At 40.2% G+C, this 18,403-nt stretch overlaps 1 protein-coding gene across 2 annotated transcripts in view; it reads right to left on the bottom strand.

Moving 5' to 3' along the window:
* The window catches only part of ANGPT1 (angiopoietin 1), a 212,699-nt gene that overhangs the window by 66,504 nt on the left and 127,792 nt on the right, over positions 1-18,403 (bottom strand). For both annotated transcript variants that reach the window (XM_073330323.1, XM_073330324.1), the window contains exon 5: positions 1,407-1,534. In XM_073330323.1, the coding sequence (XP_073186424.1) occupies positions 1,407-1,534 (128 nt within the window). The remainder of the gene's footprint in view (positions 1-1,406; positions 1,535-18,403) is intronic.

The raw sequence follows: 18,403 nt of genomic DNA, 5'->3' as shown, positions 1-18,403 counted from the left end.
CTAATTATTTCAACACCTTAAATATATCTACACATTTAAGAGGAAAAATTAAAATAATTAAATAAATACAACTTGCAAAATGATGACTATCAAAAGGGTGGGAATGGGGGTTTGAGCAGGACTGATAATCATCTGTAAATATCTGAAGGTTGTAAACGGCAAAGAGGAAGAGAAATTGACAGTAATGTTGGGATGAAACTAAGCAAAGAAAACGACTAGAAAATTATAAAATGTATTAGCCCACTTAGTGCCTGATCCCACGTCCCTTAAGACAATAGGAATTTTCCCACTGTCTTCAGTGGATATTGTATCAGGCCCTTGCTACCAGAGGTTGACAGACACAGGAGCCAGCAGAATATATATGTATATATATATACATACTTTTCTTGCTGAAACAGAAAGAAAACTAAAATGCAGCCTCTCTGAAAAACCAAATGGAATAGTTTCTGGGCTGACTCTCCTGATTGCATTGGATAGCTCTTCCAATCAGGGATACCAGAGAAATAAAACATGACTTCCACAATGTGACTTTCCCTATTTTACCTATCCCAGTGCTAGTCTCAAACTAAACACACCAAGATCAGTAACCTAGTAAACCTTGTGGATATTCAGATACAATTTAAAAGTTTGTAACAAAGCTTCCATGGACAGCTTGTGAACTTGAACAAAACTAATGCAAGTGCAACTCATTGTCAATTTGCCAGTTATTTTCAAGTCCTTTACAATTCCAGTTTAACAGTTTCAACACCTCTGTTCAGGTCTCTCTAATCCTGCTTGATAACATCTAAGAAGATTTTCCATATTTCATTATAGACATCTCAATTATCTTCTGTATTCACCTTTCATATATCACTATATCAATATTTGCTTTAACAGTATTCTTCTAGTGTTGGTTTATCCTTTTCCCCATTTCTCATCCTGAACAATATTTCTGGAATGAAATGGGAACTATTTATCAGTGATTAATTACAAACAGATGATTGTTTTTTGACAGTGGATCATTAATTAATAAAATATGATCTCTTGGGTATCCCTGATTCTCTCCTTAATCTTCAGAGACATGTATTTCTCACAGAACTGCTGGCCAGGTGTCTGACTCAACTGTAGAGATCAGGCATTTGCTGAGGGGTAGAAGACAGATCATGTTTTGGGGGTGTATGCTCAGATTTAGGGAGGATCCTCAGTCAGTGGAGAAAAAGGATGGGTTGGGACTCACTCCAGACAAGATACTCTATTTACTTCACCTTCCAGTATTTTTCTAAGGGTGAAGATGGACCAAGTGATTTATATTAATACAGCACTTTGCCAATGTAAAGATTCCATAACCATGCAGAATGCTCCCTCACGCCAAGAGCAACATCTACATCAACAAGCAAAAACAAACACAAATACTTTATATTTGTTACCTTTTTAGGCTCTGATACATTATTAATATAAATAGTGTAGACTCCGCTTTTGTTAAAGCCAGCTTGGTACACATCTGCACAGTCTCTGAATGGCTTGTCCTCCTCTCTTTTTGCATTCTTTAGTAAAACTGCAAAACAGAAAATACGATAATGCAGGTTACAATAGCAACCCTAGGAATTACTATACCAAAGCGGCTTTATTTCTTGTTAGCTTTTCCACATCATTCTAGGCACTTAAGTATTATGCCTGTTATACCTACATAACACCTCAGTATTAGACATAACACCTAAATATTAGTCCTTACATGTCCACCGCATTTTACAAACCACAAATACTTAATAATTAACATGTCCCTTTGAGGAAGGTAACGAATTATTATTATCCCCATTTTAATGATAGGAGTACTGAGGTGAAGAGGCAAAGGCCCAAATCCTCAAATGTTTTTAGGCAGAACACCCATTGATTTAAATGGGAGTTAAGTGCGTAAATACCTTTTGGGATCTGAGGCAAAGAGACTTTCTCAAGGCCATGGAGCCAATCATCATTGGCAAAGCCAGGAATAGAACCTATGACCCCTTGATTCTCCAATCTCCTCCCTTTCCCCAGACCATATTCCTTTTTAAATAGCATAAATCACTGCAAACAATAGTGTAAAAACCCAAAATTTTCCACCTACAAATTGTTATTAAAAGCAACTTGTAAAAAATGGATGCTACCTTAATATATAGTTTTAATGGTGGGTTTTAATTTCTGGGTTTATTTCACTTTGTGAAAATAAAGCAAAAGAATTAATATTCCAGCTACAGCATAGCACTTGATTCTGCACATCACAGGGTACGAAGTATTGTGCATGAGTGTGAGATTAAGAGATGAGGAGAACAGGGTGTGCTGGCAATCCCAATCCTGCAGTAATGAGCACACTGCTAAATTGGCCATGAAGTAACTCCTCCCTAACAGAACGAGTAAGACCTAAGAGGGGAACCTGTAGCTCTCCAAACAACAGGGGCTTGATCCTGCACTATGGACCCAATCCAGGAACACATGCTTTAAGCACTTGAGTAGTCCCATTGAAATCTATGAGACTACTCATATGCTTAAAATTAAGCATGTGCTTATGTGCTTTGCAGGATCCAGGCCAGAGTTCTCAGCACCTTGCAGTATTAAGCTCCACAGTGATGAGGACTACATAAATACATATGCAAATTGAATTGAAGCTCTCTATAGACATGCCCATTGTCTGTCTGCAATCCACCTCTTTTTCACTTTGGGCACAGGAAAGTAAAGAGTGGGTGCAAAAGGGGATAGCGACTTACTCCCTCCCAATGAAGAAGATGGCACTGTGTACCTAGGGCACAGTGGTGTGCCTCCACTTCCACTAGAGAGTAGCAACCTTGCACGGCTGTTGCACACCACACAAGGACTTGCGGGTTCAAGGCTGTATGTTAAATATATAATGACACAAACACTTCACACCTCTATATGCCACCTTCCATTTGAGCATCTTCCTGAACCTTATGGGCAATAATTCTAGCATCACAAATTCCTGTGAGATAGGCTGTAGCTATGCCCATTTTGCAGATGAAGAAACAGAAGGCTAGAGTGGTTAAGTGATTTGCCCAACATCACACAAGAAGTCCTGGGGAGAGGCAGAAATAAAACCCAAGATTTCTAACGCCCAATCAGTTGCTTTAACCATAAGACCATCCTTCCTCCCCACATAGAGAATGTATATTGCAGTTCACAAAACTACTCTCATAGCACAGCATTTGCATTTTGTCTTGAATAAAACAGATGTAATTTGCTGTGTTTTTTTCTTTTAAAATTTGAATTTTACAACAAAAAGGTGGATTTATTTTTCTTTTGAGTGAATTTATGCGTCATCTCTTTTCTCTCTTCTTCCATAGCGTCCATAAAAGTAACTCCTGGCTCACATACATATGTGAACTCTAGTTGGAAAAGAAACTTCTTGGAGGCTTAGCCCTATTAGGAAAAGAAAAGTGGTATTCGTGACTCAGTAGGTGACACACTTCCCTTTGAGTCAGTGCTGAATTAGGCCCTCAGCATGGTATCAAGTAACAATGCACTCTTGCAGGTGCCATTTTTCAGATGAGACATAAAACTGGGCCCTGGCAATTTGTGTTCATTAAAGATTCAGTGGTATTTTTTGTAAGTAGAGGAGTATTAGCTTCAATGGCCAAATTCCAACTGAGTAATTACTTGGGATCTGAGCCAAAGGCCACTGAAGTCAAAGGAGAGATTCCCATTGACCTCAGATCAGGTCCATCTTGCCTACCCTGAGTTTTTCAAATGAGAGAAGTTAGCTTTCCTTGCTGAGTGAGAATCACTACTGCTTCCATGCTAAACGTGACAACGTACATCTATGTAATACACACACGGAGATCAGCTTACCTGCCTCTCCTCCCACACACACAATCTGCAAAATATTTTGAAGTCACTGGAATTGCTGTAGATTTACACCAGGGTTACTGAGATCAGAAACTAGTTCCGTTATTTTTGAACTGAATGTTATGTAATTTTTTTCAGGAGGCAGCCCTGGCTCTTTAAGCTATTTTTAGCTGGACTGATACATAAATATCTTTTTTGAACAAGACAGCAGGAGATCATATATGGTTACATGGCCAATATGCTATCATATAAACCATCATATTATAACATAAGCAGTCCTGATTTATTTATACACTGTATGTATCTACAGGGTTTGGGTTTAGAGTGAGCAGTAAAACTTAAACAGAAATAGCATTAATATCCTTGGATGTCATAACTAAGGGACATGAAATTTTTAAATAGGTATCTCAGTAGCCAATAACAAAATAATTGTTTTTACAGCAAATGAAATAAAATCAGTCCATTCAGTAAAGCACTTGACATTTCAATCACCAAAGAACCTCACAGGAATACTCAGATTGTATATTTAGTAAAATGCACATATAGTTTGTCTGTCTGAGGTGGGTAAAAAACAAAGAAACAAAAGGCAACAGCTCTCCTTAGACAAGAACGCTCTAAATCTTTGTGATTCTTTAGGCTTTCTTTAGGGTTTTAATCTCCGATGGGAGCCACTCAGAGTTTCATCTCTGAAAAGAATTGCTTGGTGCATGGGCATGCAGGCACAGTAGCTGGTTTTTGAGATGTAATCATAGAATCATAGAATCACAGAATATCCGGGTTGGAAGGGACCTCAGGACGTCATCTAGTCCAACCCCCTGCTCAAAAGCAGGACCCATACCCAATTAAATCATCCCAGCCAGGCTTTGTCAAGCCTGACCTTAAAAACTTGTAAGGAAGGAGATTCCACCACCTCCCTAGGCAACGCATTCCAGTGTTTCACCACCCTCCTAGTGAAAAAGTTTTTCCTAATATCCAACCTGAACCTCCCCCACTGCAACTTGAGACCATTACTCCTTGTCCTGTCCTCTTCCACCACTGAGAATAGTCTAGAACCATCCTCTTTGGAACCACCTCTCAGGTAGTTGAAAGCAGCTATCAGATCCCCCCTCATTCTTCTCTTCTGCAGACTAAACAATCCCAGTTCCCTCAGCCTCTCCTCATAACTCATGTGTTCCAGACCCCTAATCATTTTTGTTGCCCTTCGCTGGACTCTCTCCAATTTATCCACATCCTTCTTGTAGTGTGGGGCTGGGCACAACATTATTCCCTGTGTTCAGGGTGAGGAAGAGATTCAAAGGGCTGGTACCACTGTAGTGTTAGCCTCTGGAAGGCTCCAGGAAAGTGGCAGTGCCTTGGCTATGCCCTCTACCTCCCCCCTGTCTTCACCAGTCAGCAGACCTACCCAAGCCCAGAGAGGAGCGGATGCTGCATAGCGGTTGCATTCCCTCTGGGAATCACAATAGCTCCTGGAGCTCCCAATCTGTCAATGAGACTCTACAGCATCCCTAGGCTAAGGTACTGCCTTGAAGGTATAAAGAATCCTCGTATTAATTCTTTTATATCTAAACGATATAAACGTTTAGATTATAAAACTATGAATGCTGGAGAATTAATTATACATTCTGATGATAACCTTCCTTCACTGACAATAGACGATTCTCCCATTATATTCCAAGGAACTATAAAGAACAAGCCCTAAATTATCAGAAAATTAATCCCTGTGAACTTTATTGCTGATGTTCTTTTACAGTAAGGTAACAAGGAATTCTTCCCATTTTGTTCATATTTGAAACCCATGATGTTTCTAAACTTTTTCCACATTCCACAGTGCCTGACTGGGTATTTACTGCTGAACATTACACAAACCATGAACTCCTTATACATCAGTTGAAGTTCCTGAATAAAACATTGACTGGCATACTGTCAGTGTATAAATAATTTAAAAAAAAACCCCAACCCTAAATAGAACCCAAAGGGAATGATTAGTTCTCATAGACTTATATCACAGGCTACAGAATCCCCCTGTCCACTTCTGTAATAGCTCATAATCTCTGGTTGAGTTACTGACATCCACAGATTTTGAGTTAAAGACTTCAAGTTACAAAAAGTCCACCATTTATTCTATTTCAAACCAGCAAGTGACCTGTGCCCCATGTTGCAGAGGAAGACAAAACAACAACAACAACCCAGAATCTCAGCCAATCTGACTAGGGGGAAATTCTTTCCCCATCCCAAATATGGTGATCAGTTGGATCCTAAGCATGTGGGCAAGATCCACCAGCCAGACAGTTGGGAAATAATTCTCTATAGTAACTCAGAGCTCTCCCCATCTAGTGTCCCACCTCCGGCTGTTGGAGAAATTTGCTAATAACAGTCATGGATGGGCCACAGACATCATGTGTAACTATTACCCTTTCTTTGACTATTTAAATGCCTAAAGTTAGTTCAAATATTTTTAAATACACGATCATACCAATATATTATGTAGCTGAGGTTGCTGACAAAAGTCTGTGTCAAGCAAAATAAATTAATTTTGATATATTTGGTGCTATGAACAAAAATATATTAGACACATATTTGCCCTTTTCTAATTTGATCCAAATTAACTGATCTCAGCACTATGGAAAATATAATTATCTTAAAATTAATATATTTCAGTGTTTATTGTCATTTCTAATTAGGCTTTGAGAAAATGAAATATGTGTGCCAGCAACCTAAAATGGACATTCCTTAATTACACCCTGATGTTCAATAGTGCTTACAGGCAAAGACAATTGATTATGTTGCCTAAATTCATGGAGTCACATTCATACTTCCCGTAGTACCAAACATCTGGACTGATGCATTCATAAATTCCGCAAAGACTAAATGAGTTAATCCCACAGGTGCTAATTATGTCTTCATATGACAATGCCAATAAATGACAGATGAAAGGAAGCTGTATGTTTTTTGTACAATGGTGATATAAATGAATAGAAATGTAGAGATTTCCGCAATGAATCTTTATATTTTCATACTCTTAATAATATCCTACATGCTTTGTATTTAATCTACTTTTAATGTCCAACAATTAATCCATAGCAAAAGAAAATTCCTAAATGATCTTCATGAGAGTGGAAGTCCAAAAGGAGAAAACCTTATTCACTATATGTTCAGGAAATATTCATTGGCCAGCTTCTGGCTGCCATATGTACGCAGGTGCCCATAAAAAACAATGTGGGCAGAAGAAGTCTCAGGTTAGAAATCTCCCTACCTAGTTTGGGTGTTTCCAAGAATTTGAGGGGAGGGTTGTCTGTAGATCCACCGCTACCTGTAACAGAAGCCAGAGGGTCTAGAAGCAGGGTCAGGGTCTAGAGCAGAGGTTCTCAATTTATGGGCCGCACCTGCCTGGGAAGGCGTGGGCATGTGCCAGTTGCCTGTCTTTTGGGCAGGCGTATAGTACTGCCAGAGGATATCCAGAGCACTGCTTAGCCTGGAGGTGGGCAGAAGGAGCCGGGGGACGGATTGGATGGGGTCAGCTATGTGGGTTTGCACACTAGGGGAATATAGGGAGCCTCCCCTGCTCCACCCCCCAGCTCTCCTCCCCAGCTCTGCCCTACCCACTGTAGCACAGGGGTTCTCCTACTTCATCTTTCCCCAGCATCACAGGGCCTCCTGGGCCCTCCATCTACTCCCTATGTTCTGCTCTCCAGCTCAGCCAGGGCTACTCCATTTCCTGCTGTGCTCTCACCCCTTACAGTATCCCACAGGCTCCCCGCCATCCCCATACACCTCCACATTGCAACCCTGTCTGCAGTACCCTGGGGCTTCTCTCGGTTCCCATTCACCAATCCCAGCCCGGCACTGCAATATCCCAGAGACTCCCCTCCATTCTCTTCCCCTCGTCTCAGACCTGCCCTACAGAATTCCAATGACACCCCTCCTTCCCCATCCTCCCAGCCCTGCCTTGCCCTCAGGGCTCCCATATAGCTCCATGCCCCCACCCTGCACCAGCCTGGCCCTGAGCCCAGGGTTCTCTCCATACCCCCATCCTGCCCCAGCCCTGACCTTGGGGCTCCCCTCCTTTCCCATCCCCACACCTTGACCCAGCCCTGCCCTGGCCCTGGGGCTCCACTCCATCCTCATTGCCCCACCCCACCCCAGCCGTGCCACACCCCTGGGGCTCCCATATATCCCCATCCCCCCACCATGAACCACCCCTGGCCTGTTCCCAGGGCTCCCCTCTATCCCCATCACCCCATCCCAATTTAGCCCTGCCCTGTCCCTGGGGCTCCCTTCATACCCCCACCCTGACCCTGTCCAGGGATCCTCTCCATCTCCATCTCCCCACCTTATCCCTGCCCTGCTCTATCCCAGGGATTCCCCTCCACCTCATGCATCCTCAGATCTCAACCCTGCCTTGCAATGGTATTGGGGCTCTCCTTTATCTCCATGGCTCCAAGGTTGTGATCACTGATGAGCTTCTGAACCATAGACAGATGCAGTCTGTTATACCAATGGCCTACTCTTGTATATATCAACCTTCATTTGGGACCCAGCATGGTGATGAAGAACTTAACCTCAGTGACCAGTAGCATGCCACCGAAACACACTCTATTGCTATCTGTTTTTGACAATATTTTTCTTACTGCAAGCAGCAAAATTGGAAAATTGAGCAGCAAAAGTGGAAAACCTGGAAAGTGTGTGGCAAAATGTATAGTACATTGAACTACAATACAAACCATGCTACAGATATCACACACTGAACACAAGCAGGGACACGAAACCGTGAGGTCATTCCAACTGAGCTGAACCCTCAAGATAAAAACATCTTTGGACTATGGAAACAGAGAAGAAAGCAAATACAGCAAAATTATCAGTTAAAGCTCCATCTCTTCTCTCTTGTTTGACATTTATATTGCAAGCTCTTTTGAGCAGGGTCCTGCTTTTTGTTCTGTAATTCTGCAGGACCCTAGCAGAGTGGGAGCCTATCTCATGACTAGGGTTCCTAAGTGCTACACTAATTAATAAATAGTAAGAGTGAAAATAGCTAAACACAACAGAGGACATAGCCAGTGCTACCACTTTAAAGTTGTAAAACTATAAAATACTACTTTTAAGGGAGGAAATAGTTAATCAGTTGCCTACATACTAAAATGATGGGCACATTAGAAATGTGATAGTCACATAGGTCACGGATTTTGTGACTTTCCGTGACTTCTGCAGGGGCCCATGTGGCTGGCCCAGGAGCCCCCTGAGCAACTTAGGCAGCCCCTGGGTGGTCACACCAGCTGCTGCTGGGGCAGTCTTGGGCTCCCCTACCCTCCCCCAGCAGCAGGAGTTTGGGGGGGCTCAGGTGTGGGGATTGGGGTGCGGGGTGGTGCTTACTGGGGGACTCCCTAGAAGGGCATCAGGAACTCCCCTCCCTCAGCTCCTAGCTCTACTTGCTGCCTCTGCTCGCAGGCACTGCCCACACTGTTCTCATTGGCCATGGTTCCCAGTCAATAGGAGCAGCAGAACCAAGGCTTGGGGCAGAGTGGAGGAAGCACATGATGCTAGGAGCTGGAGATCACCGCTTCCCAGGAGCCAGGTAGAGAATCTGGCCCAGCCCCGCCAACACCCCCTCCAGCACCCCTGGTGCCCCCTGGGCCATGGCCCCTCCCAGAGCAACTGTGGCAACCCCAAATTTTAGTCAGGGGTATATAGTAAAAGTCATGGACAGGTCACTGGCTGCGAATTTTTATTTACTGCCCATGACCTGTCCATGACTTTTACTAAAAATACCCGTGATTAAAATGTAGCCCTAATAATAGTGCACTAAGCACAATGAAAATCAAAAGATAAGGTTAAAATCTAGAAAATATACCTGAAGGGTTTTGTATTTCTGAATGGGAACCTTTCAGATTTGATCATAATTTCCATAGCTGACTTTGCTATGTTAAGACTATTAAATTTACTATTACAATGACATGTTGAGATTTCTCCTACTTACGTAACCCACTTGTCAATGTGTCTTACAAGTCCTCCCCTGTGCTAATCCACAAAAGAGATGAGTTGTTACACCCCACAGCTACGGAACATTGGCTCTTTAGCTCTAACAGCTCCTGCTTTCAGCTCTGGAGGCTCCCCGTTCAATTCACTGTGTGCCAGCTAATATGGTAGCCATCACATAAGTCAGGGCTTGTCTGGGATTGATGGATTGCTGTCGGACAAGCTTTTTGTTAAGCAGCGGAATTATGTAACCCACTGGTGAGCATGCGTTACAAGGTCCCCCCTGTGCTAGTCCACAGAGTTTATGAGGTGATATATTTGGAACCAAAGCTCTTTAGCTGGGGACTGAATTAACTCATGTCTTCTGTGGATCTGAACAAAGGAGGTCCTGTATTGCACACACACCACTAGTGGGTTACTCTTAATTTATACAATTTATACTGGGACTTAAATTTCTGTTCCGGGATGTCAAAGTTTAAAAAAATCATTATTTATGGTTTTGGTTTATTACTGATCAACAATTACTTAGCTTTTTGTAACATATCTATATATTTTAGGGATTTAAACTGCCACCCATCACCATAGTATCAGAGCATCTTCCACTTGTAATCAATAGCAATAGCAAAGACCCTAATAGGCTACATGGAGTCTTTTGTGTTTGTTTGTGATTCAGAAGTAGGAAGCGGTGTTGGTATTGTGTCATTCTTACGGTGGAAAGGCTTCATGTGATAATGATTTTCCCTGTGTGGTATTCTACTGCCATATACCCACAAACAGATCTCCCATTAATATGATAGTAGAATACAATTCACGGTAATTAAATTAGGCTAGCAAAAGGTTAATATAAGAGGTATATCAGGAAATGATGATGAAATTAGACTATGCAATTATTTTCCAAAGGAAGCGGATGGGAGCCCCATCACATGAGGAGTTTAAAACTGGACTAGATAAAGTACTACAGCCCATGGCTCAAGCCCCGTGAATAGGTCTGTGATGCAGGGCCAGAAAGGGTCACACAACTAGCAGGCTAATTGACCCAGATTCAACCTTTAGAGACACATTAGTAGATAATGATTGTGGGTTTACATATATATTGCTAGACGTTAGACAATGTAACCAAACAGTTCCTGTCTCTCCTCCTGCCGTTTAGGTTGGGTTAGCCCTAGGAGACATAGAGAGTTTGCACATTACAGCAGTTTCTACTACTTTTTGAAACCTAAAGCTCTCTCTCATTTGTGTGTATGTTTACCTGATTTCACCTGGTAAATAACACTCATTTCTTTTTCCTAGTTAATACACCTTTATTGTAGGATTGGTTACAAGCCCTGCCTTTGGTGAAAGACCTAGGATGCACTCGACCTGGGGGGAATGATTGTGACTGGGAGTAACCTGAATATTATTGTGATTTTTGGTACAAAGGCAAGATTGCCTAGGTGGCAAGGTAGATCAGGGCACTCAAGGGGGCTGTCTGTGACTCCATGTTAAGGCTTTTATAGTGCTTGAGGAGTTCACACTTGATACTTGGTTGGTCAAATCTAATTGTAGAACACACAACCAATTTGGGGTTTGTGCCATGTTTCTTAACAGTATGCCCTGAGATTGGAACTCCTGGGTCATGAGCCATTCCAGACAGCCTGACAAAGTCAATGGAAGTTTTGTCAGAGTGCATCTTGAGTTAAAACTGCAGGATTTGGCCTTGAAGCGAGACAGGTATTTAAAATTTGGGGGAAAGTAGAACACAGTGTGAATTTAGGGCCAAATTCTATAATACTTAGTCAGATACAAGCAGCTGCTGAATCAGTGAGAGCTTCGAAAGAAGAGGACTGCAAGATTTGGCCCTAAATTTAATCATTCAGAGCACATGAGGAGTTAAGATATTATATGCTATAAAAAAAATCCATGGCCTGATTGTGATAGGTGCTGAACACATTGGCCTGATTCTCAGCTGGTGGAAATTGGCCTAGCGCCATGAAAGTCAAAGGAGCTATGCTGATCTCCTCCAGCTAAGTATTCAGTTCAATACTGGTTTCAGTAGGAGTTGAGCATGTTCCTCACATCTCAGAATTTAAGACCCATATTCATTTAAAAGAAAGAAAGAAAGAAAGAAAGAAAGAAAGAAAGAAAGAAAGAAAGAAAGAAAGAAAGAAAGAAAGAAAGAAAGAAAGAAAGAAAGAAAGGTTTCACTGACTACTTTCTTGAAATGAACATTTATAAAAGAGTTTTAGCAGCTGAAGAGAAAACCACATTCATTACCCCCCCCCCCACCACCACTGAAGTGAGAAAAACAAACAAGGCCATAAAAAGAACACTCAGCTGTCCAACCACCTATCAACTATACCATATATAATAATATGCCCCTTCTTTCTTCGCAGAAATTGACTTGGTCTTGTAAACCTATTTTAACACACTCAGCTTTCACCCTCTTTGGACCATAATTATTTGCTACCTAATAAATTGTCAACAGTTATCAAGTTTGTTTTCCAATACATTTAGCCTTGATGACTGCTAAAAACAATAATACTTAAATTCGCAGTGCCTTTGAAAGAGATCACTTAGGAATATCCTGAAGTGGTCCTCATTAAAGACTTTAAATAGAATGCCTTATGGTCCAGTTACAAAGATATAAAGACACTTAATTATCCAGCTGCAATATAATTCTGTAAGTTTCTGCCTGAGACAGCAAATTTGTGAGTAATCAGTCATTCACTGAGAACTGAAAATGGAAGGATACTTTTACAAGCTGCTACAAGAGAGATAAAGGCACAGTCTTTGTTTAATATCTTGTGTCCCTATTTCTTTAATTCATTTAAATTTTTTCCACACAGACACCCTCATGTTCATTTAATTTTTCTGACTGAACCATGATATTTACACAAAGTAATGTTTCATTAACAAGGCAATGAGTGACATTGTCAATGTTGTTAGTTGTTTCATGTATGTTAATATTCCATGTAATGTCTTCAGCATGAGTGAATAATACTGTTTTCACAAGACAGATCTGAGAGAGATTGGTTGTTATGTTCTCTGAGACTGGATGGGCAATTGATTTCAGAATGAGCAGTTAACTGAAATGAGGAAAAGATAAAACTATTAAGCCATTTCTGCTCCAACACTAATAGATATTGACCACTAGCTGTCACCATATGCAAGTTAGCACAGGTACAACAGCTGAATCCTGGCTTGTCAAGTGAGACGCTGACAGAAATACTAGATACTGTACATTTTAGCTGCTTTATTTAATTACTGTTCTTGACTAACCTGCAGTCTGAACAGATCGCGATACTTAACTACTCTGCTTTGTTATATTTGTTATATAGGTCATAATTTGGGAAGAAAATTTGCCTGTGCCTGAGAGGCTGTGAAGTTTTTATTTGTAGCTATTATTAATCATCATTTATATTGGTTTTTTTAACATACAAAACAAGAGGTACTTATCAGAGCCCTCTAGGCAGCTCTTACAAATACCAATACAATAAATCAAAAAAGAAACAGCAGTCCTCTGTCATCCGACACCAGATAACTAGGAAACACACACACAGAAGTGCTGATGGTGCCCATAGTGCTGTACATAGCTAAATTGCACCTATGCAGTCCTGACCCAGACTATGTGATCATGTAATACACTTCGTGTGGGCTGACCCCTACATCCCCATGGAACTCATCCAAGTCAGTGGGGCTGCACACAGGCAGAGGAGTCTACCTGAATATGAATGGCTCTCATTGTGATATCTAGGCCTATATTTCTGCACAGCTTTCAGACTCGGAATACTATAAGCTTTGGGAATTCTATGTGAAAAACTCATTAAAACTTATTCAGAAGGTGATATTTTTATTTCTCTTTTTTTAACCAAGGGCTACTTTTATTTTTGTAAGCATCAGATTCCAACACACACATTTTCTCTTTGGGAAATGTAGTTTTTAAAAATGTTAATGCTTCAGGTGTTGCTTCTTTGGCCCTTTTAACATCCATTGACTATTTTTTTTATCAGTATAACCCGTTATCTATAGATTACAAACCCCTAAAAGAGTGGACTCTCCGTCATTAGAGCTTTTTAAGAACGGGTTAGACAATGGCCTTTTGAGGTCCCTTCCTACGCTTTTATGACTCTATGAAAGTAGAGCAGAGGGCACCTTTTATGCTCCTTACACACACACACTCAGCATCCAAAAGTAATTTGCTTCTAACTGTGGGGAATCAATGTCGGGTTTAAAGATAAAAGAGCTAATGTGGCAGGCAGAATGGCTTGGACACAGGAAATGAAGTCAGAAGACATGGGTACTGTTCCTAGCTCTGGCACTGAGCCACTGTGTGACTTTGGCAAGTCACTTAATTTCTCTGTTCTTTCCCAATCTGTATACAAAAAAAGAATGAGATGGGGAAAAGTAATTAAACTTATCATTTTTATAAGGTGTTTTTATATTTATGGATGAAGAGTGCCAAGTTTTATTAATAATTGCAAAGTGTTATTTATTATTAGCAATAACATTTACGTCAATTTGTTTCCAGCACTGCTAATGTACCTCATAGCTGCAATCAAATATAATATAATCTTGTAGATGTCAGTGAAGCAGGAAAGAAATGTATCTGTTTCTTCCAAAAAAGAATGATGTCTCTGGATGCACGCTGTGCTACAGGTCCCTGTCTAGCTGGCAAAGCTCCAGCTGTGCCACAAAACAAAACGAAACAAACAAAAAACTTTTGGCTCAGTGGTACTAAGGGTGGGCTGGGCAGTGGAGTCAACAGCTTAATGAGAGGAAACAAATAACTAGGGAAATGGTGCGAGCCAGAGAAGAAAGTAATTAAATCTATCGTCATTTTAAAAAGGGGTTTCAGAAGAATACAAATGTTCCTGTCTATGTCATTCAATCTATTTCCTTTTCCATTCTGACCATATTAACCACAACAACTCTCAGTTAATTCTATTCCAGAGACACTGGCATCAATTTACTATACCAAATTTGCCTTTATAAACATAGCTTTGATACTAGGATTGAAAATAACCTCTTGGGTCACCTAAATCCAACTAACTCTTCTGATTTGGATCTTTCTATACCACTGGCTCATGTTATCGATGTTCTTTTTGAAGTCCCATAGAAAACTGGGCCAACATCTCTGTTGGTGTAACTCTACTGATGTCAACGGAGTTATGCCAGACAAAACTTTGGCCCTGTGTCTGTGGTAACCTTTAGGTCACTTCCTTGAAGTTTCAGTTCATTTCCCACAGTCTTAAGCTTACACTAAAGTTACATCACAGCTACTGAAGGCAGAGAAAAAAGAATAATTATTTACCGATTAGGGGTTTGAATACATAAATAATTTGTCTTTTTTAACATGTATCCTATTAAAACAAAGATTTGCCCCTACTTCATTTTCTTGCATAATTTGGTAAGATATGAAAACTACTCATAACCCAGGAGACTTGTGATTTTCAGAAACCTAAATATCTCACCCACTCACTGAATGATTTAGTTTGTGAACTCAGTAGGTACTTCTAGGGAGGTAAATTCCTAGCATATGTGTGTATTGTTTTGAGACTTAAGCCAAACTTCTTGTCAGCATTCAAGAGGAAGCTAATGCCTCATTTCTCTCGTTAGGAGGCCACAAAACCAGACGTTAGTGAACAAACTTTCTTTCCTATTGCATTAGTCCTCTGAAACACACAGCATTAGACCTAACATTTTAACAACTATGTTATTATGTAGTCTGACACACAAAAGAAAAAACAACAACAGGAAAAATGAATAACCACATTGATAAAGAACCCAAACAGTCCTTTGGGGTTTTTTAGACTCCCTTTTAAGTGGGGGAGGGGAAAAGGGTAGGCCACCTATCATATTATTTAAATTTGTTTATAATATGCAAAGATAATTTAATATTATAGGCACAATACAATAATAGGCTATTTTTTGCTAGGCAAGGATTTTCTATTGCTTTCTGTTGGGACAAATTCTACAATCTACTAGTCAGTCACTGGCTTCCCCTCTCCATATGGGCAATACCTCTGTTGAAGCTGATCTTGCTGGCATTAATTCATGTATGAATTTCATCAGAAATCCACCAGATCCTCAAACCATGTCATGTACAACCACTGCTCCAAATCCTCCCCATCTCTGCATGCGGAAGGGGCTTCTGCAGTCGTGGGGATGCATCTTTGTCACCAGTAGATTTGGGGGCCTTTGGCCCTACTTTCCTGTTCCTTTGCTCCTCTCTGCATTGTGGATGGGAGGGAAGCCTTTGGCCCTTATCTATGACTGGATTTGAAAATGATTTAATCCTAAACAAGTTCCCTTAAAATTCCATAATGCACACCAGTCTTTTAACAGGAAGGCTAGTTTTTGAAAGACCTGTTATTTTAGAAATGAGTTGGTGCCAAAATTCCCCACTGCCACATTAAAAAAAAAAAAAAAGTTTAAACAAACTATATGACAACTCTGTTAGCAATAAATATGGACAAACTCGAGATGTCTGGGGCCCTGTGATATCATGTATATTTGTCCTATCCATAGGTTTTCTGATCTAGTGGAGAATATATTTTTACAGATCAGCATAAACTAAAGCCATAGAATTGATCACACTGGCAACACTGAGTGGTTGGTTTTGGAATCCAGACTGAGAATTGGTTGGAAATTTTACAGGTGGCCCCTGTCTCAAATGTAGTCTGTACCAAACCCAGAGATGTAAACACCTCAGGTATTTGGGGAATTTGAAATTCAGATCTAGATCCAAATTTTGCAACTTAGGTTCACCTCTACTTTTTTAAGTGATTGGCTGTGTGACCTTTACTCCCATTCTCTCATTTGCCTTTATACACTGAGAACTTTCAGAAATTCCTTCCCTTGGCCTAGCAATAGTGAAAATACTGCTGTAGACCAACTGTAAGAATTGTTATCACCATGTCATCTAACCTGGCTCATGTCATCTGACCTTGACAAAAGCCAAACAGGCAGGCAGTATCAGAGCTTATTCTCTTAGGGCTGTATTTTCAAAGGTATTTTGGCATCTAGAGAAGCAGATAGGTACCTAGTGGGATTTTCAAAAGCAAAGAAGTTAGACACTTTTGAAAATCTCATTAGGCACCTATTGCATCTTTGGGCACCGATATGTGGGCACTTTGAAAATCTGGCCCTCGGTGCCTTGTTTAATCAAATAGGCATGCTGCCTCTGAAAATATTAAACTACTCCTGCCCCCCCGCCCCTCCCCCCCGGTGTGCAGAGTTTATGCTAGCTGCTCAGCAGAGTTGCTGACTCAGATGGCTGGGGTGAATTTGCAGTGGTCCTAGCACCATCAGCATCAGTATGGACAGCACTGGCCCTCCAGTGGGAATAGGTTCACATCAATTCACATTTACAATACTATTGTTATAAGGCAAAAGACTAGAAACTATTCTTTTTAAATGAAAGCTGAGATTGTCTTTTGCATTCTTAGGTCTGTCAAATTAAAGGGATTCTGTGACTGAAACTTTTTGGGACTACGAAGGCTGGCTCTGTTCAGAGGAAAGTGTGATCTGCCTATAATCGTTTATGGAATAACATGTCCATTGGGTAAATTTCAACCCAGTCCCAAGAATGGATAGTTAGTTAATTCTTGTCCTGAAGTTTGAAGATTTATATCCCTTGTCAGTTCTCACCCTACCTAATTTGAGTGTAGATATTGTTGTTATTCACATAACTGTCTAATCATTTTAAAATCCGACTGAGCTCTTTGTTTCAATAATATCAAGTGGCAATGAGTTCCAGAGGTTAATTATTTTCTTTTATCAGTGAAAAAAACTGCCTTTTCATTTGATTAGATACTCTTGTGTTTGTGTTTTATAATAAGAGGTAAGAAGGGAGTGTCCAATTGCTCTTCTTTCTACCATTCATTATTTTATATACCTATATCATGTCAACGTATTCCTCTCACTTTTGACAAAATAGTCTTATATTTATACTCTCTCCTCAAATAGAAGTCTTTCCATGTCTCTAATAATTTTCATTGCCCTATTCTGGAGCATTTCCATTTCTTCAATATCTTTTATGAGATCAGATAACCAGAACTGAGCACAGTATAAAAGATATGGGTATACCATTAATTTATAAATAATATTTTAATTGTTATTATCTATCACTCAAAAAATCTTACCCTAACTCTATGTTTTGAATGCTAGTACACAGATAGCAGATATTTGTGTTTAACTAACTAAAGGGTACTTTACATATTTTCCCTGAGTAGTTATGGCTAAATTACAGTAGTTCCAATTGTTTTTGCCAGCATGCATACCTTGTACTTGACACAGGCTTCAGTATGTATAATAATTATTTTCACAAATTGATGCTGGTAATAATTTTTTAAAAATCCGCGTATGTGTCCAAGATTTCTTTAAAATGGTCTGGTGTTCTATGTTAATGTCGTTATTTTAACAAAAGCTTTTCTGTGGCTTTTTTTAATTCTGAGAAACAATTTATTTCCTAAAACTTGTAAGTCATATAGATTTAAATATATAGCAAACAGGTATTTCTGTGAAAGTGCTCTATCTCTATGTAAACTGATTTAGGTATTTACAATATGCCAATCAACATAGTATCCAAGCATGAATCTGAGTCAGCTACTAAATACAAAGAGATATGGGGAATGAGATG

Source organism: Lepidochelys kempii, chromosome 2 (assembly GCF_965140265.1).
Source record: "Lepidochelys kempii isolate rLepKem1 chromosome 2, rLepKem1.hap2, whole genome shotgun sequence".
Classification (NCBI taxonomy): domain Eukaryota; kingdom Metazoa; phylum Chordata; order Testudines; family Cheloniidae; genus Lepidochelys; species Lepidochelys kempii.
Note: the sequence above shows the minus strand (reverse complement) of the source record. Positions and strands in the feature narration are given on the sequence as shown.